The following is a 3,018-nucleotide window of genomic DNA, read 5'->3' on the forward strand; positions in this document are numbered from 1 at the left end:
GCTGGATTCTTTAGACTAGTGAGAACAGAAAGTGTTTTCAGTGTGCAGACTTTTGGTGGGTTTTTTAATATGCTTACACATGTTGTACATGTATAAATTAAAAGCTTTTATTTCTATTCCTAGTCAATAGCTGAAGCTTCTAAAATGTGGTGCTATTGATGTCAGTGATACCTTTGTCATCACCAACCTCCTTGGCCCATGTCGCGAATGAGTAGTTTTGAGGCTGCTTAAAGAATCACTGTCAAAGGTATCAGCAAAAGTGATTTTAATAGGAATTTGTAAAAGCACGACTTAACAAATTCAGTGGCAAGGTTCACTCTATTCCTCGTTACATGGATTAAGTACACACAGGGAAAATCGTGTCAGGATTGTGTTGGAATGATTTATAGAAAGACAAAAGGGTAAGGGACACCCTTCCATTGAGTCATGAGGTTCAGAGAAGACCCGGCTGGATCCAGTCTTGGTCTCAGACTTGGACAACAGCTTGTGTCTAATACAAAAGGGATAAGGAGACCCTCCCGTTGAGTCATGAGGTTCAGAGTAGACCCCCTTGCTCTCTAAACTCCTTCTCAGAGAGGAGTCTAGGTGCGGCTGGATCTACCCCTAGTCTCAGACCTGTGCAACAGTTTTATACCTAAGGGGTTATGTGTGTTTAGCAGCAATTTAAAGTTTTAGGTAAATCATAAGGTTCTAACAATACTTAGTCATTAACCGATTTGGCAGTTATGAAGTAAGGTAGTCAAGTTTAGTACAACTACTAAAGCAACTTAACTACAGATTATACTTATCATTGATTATACACATAAACACACAAAAGATCTAGATCAATTTATGTTTATATATATATGAATATGGTACCAAATCTAGGTAAGTTTATAAAAGTATACCTGTTAAAAATTCCCTTCGAGTCTCATGAAGTATTCACATTAAATGCCTTGTCATTTCTCAACGGGCAAAGGATTGAGCCCCGAGGAATATCTCAGCCGAGGAGTTTTTCAGCCCAGGTCTCGGTGATCCTCCGAATCTCACAAACTCGAGAGTTTGCGAACTCTGAGAGGTGCCCCACTCAGAGGGAGATTCTGGGTGCAGCCCACTGCAGTCCAGGAGAGCTTAAAGGGTGTTGCTAAGGACCACTGTTTATAGGTTCATCAGACGATTGGCTTTAGTCACCTGTGATAATTGCCAAGATCTCATCAACAATGGTGCCGTTCCACTCGAGTTACAACTCAGATAAGGGTGTCAGGGAATGACGGATTATCCCCAACTTTGTCCCCCACCTGGGTTAGGTAACGAAAGTTGCGGTACGGTCAGTGCTGTTCCTCACTTTGGCCATGCAAGAGTTTTGGGAGCAGTCAAGGGACGCCTCGCTGCCCAACTCATTACAGGAGAGCCAAAGTTTATCAGGAGTTCCTGAGGTCATAGAGTGACCCTGGGAAAAAAAAAGGGGGGGAGGGGGAGAAGGAATGCACCACCACAGCCAGAAATAACATTGAATGTTTTCATCTAGCTTTAATCATTTTCCTTGCTGTAAAATACCAAAAGGCAACACTGATTATAATTTTCTTCCTACTTTGTTTCCAACAAAATCTTTAAAAGTCATGTTATGAATACATTTTCCGGCTCTGGGAACTATAAAAGTATAAAATAAATGTTAGTGAAATTTAAGAGGATTTTCTTAGTTTTTTTTAAAATAAGTTTAAAACGTTTTTGTCTTGTTAGAATCCTTCAAGTTCCAGCTGCCTATTCTCCTATTGATCCAGATGCACCACCAATGTTATCCACTTATTTCATGAAGAAAAGCAATCTTCAGTATATTCTTGTTGAGAATGACAAAATAAACGTAAGTGTTCAGGCTTCTACAGGAATCTTTAAAGGGCATTTTAGAAATGTGTAGCTATTCAGATTGTATTCTGTTTTAATAAGCTTGGATGGGGTTGTTTTGTTTCTTCAAATCAAGAGGTTGTCCTCCTCATTCAGAAAAGAACATCTTTGAAATTAGAAGTACCAAGCGCTTCTCCTCCTCTTAAAAAAAAATTGCCTACTTTCCTATTACAGTATTGTCCAGGCAAGCTTCTTGGGCACTTGCGTTGGAAGGCTTTTCCAGGCTTGTTTCTCCGTATGTCAAGGTTGAGAGTTGGAAATCTTTGCAATAGTTGAAAATAACTCCTGCATTTAATTCTTTGGTTTCCTTTTGTCCAACTCCTCCCAAAGCTTATACCCTCACTCATTGCGAAGAGAATAGACAAGATTGGACCATCTAGTTATAATTCAGAGTTCTTTGTCTTCTGCAGAATTCTTTTGTGTATTTTGTCTTTCCTTTCATTATTTGCTCAGAGAAATGTTTATTTCTCATTTATAAGGTCTGTGTTCACTCGTATTTAATATATAAAAATACATGAGCTTAAAACTCTCTGATGTGTGTCCTCCAAAAGTAGAGGGATGAAAAATCATGGCTTATTTGTATGAAACATTGTTTCATGTTTCATTGCATACAACAGAACAATAACAGTGCGTCCCGAGTTCTGCTGTTTAAATTGTTTATTTTCTTTTACAGAAATTCCGGATGTCCCACATTGGCTGGTTTTACCACAGTTCTTCCTCAATAGAACATATTGGTTTAACTCTCTTCCAAATGAGCTCGAGCAACACTGATTTAAATTCACAAGTAGACGATGTGAAAAGTAAATATGAACCTTTCAAAGCTATGGGTAACTCACAGCCAGGATATACCATTTGCCCAGATCAAACCAAAGTAAAAACATCAGAAGGAGGATACATGGACGTTGGCCAGAAATACTCTTTAGCGTACGTCTTGCATACATCAGGAACTACAGGGATCCCCAAAATAGTCAGAGTGCCTCATAAATGTATAGTGCCAAATATTCAGCATCTTAAGTAAGTGTGGTTTCCAGTTTTCGTTTTAAATGCTTTTACAAATTTGATGTTTAGGGAGTCTTTTTAATACTTCAGAGGAGTGTAGATTGGGTTTATGCTAACACTGCTTCACTTCTTACTCTT

At 38.7% G+C, this 3,018-nt stretch overlaps 1 protein-coding gene across 1 annotated transcript in view; it reads left to right on the top strand.

Moving 5' to 3' along the window:
• AASDH (aminoadipate-semialdehyde dehydrogenase) overlaps positions 1–3,018 on the top strand; it is a 19,970-nt gene that overhangs the window by 1,864 nt on the left and 15,088 nt on the right. The window contains 2 exon segments of the mRNA XM_009575586.1: positions 1,720–1,840; positions 2,555–2,895. Coding sequence (XP_009573881.1) covers positions 1,720–1,840; positions 2,555–2,895 — 462 coding nt within the window.

The sequence above is a fragment of the Fulmarus glacialis genome, unplaced genomic scaffold (genome assembly GCF_000690835.1).
Source record: "Fulmarus glacialis isolate BGI_N327 unplaced genomic scaffold, ASM69083v1 scaffold7354, whole genome shotgun sequence".
Lineage (NCBI taxonomy): Eukaryota > Metazoa > Chordata > Aves > Procellariiformes > Procellariidae > Fulmarus > Fulmarus glacialis.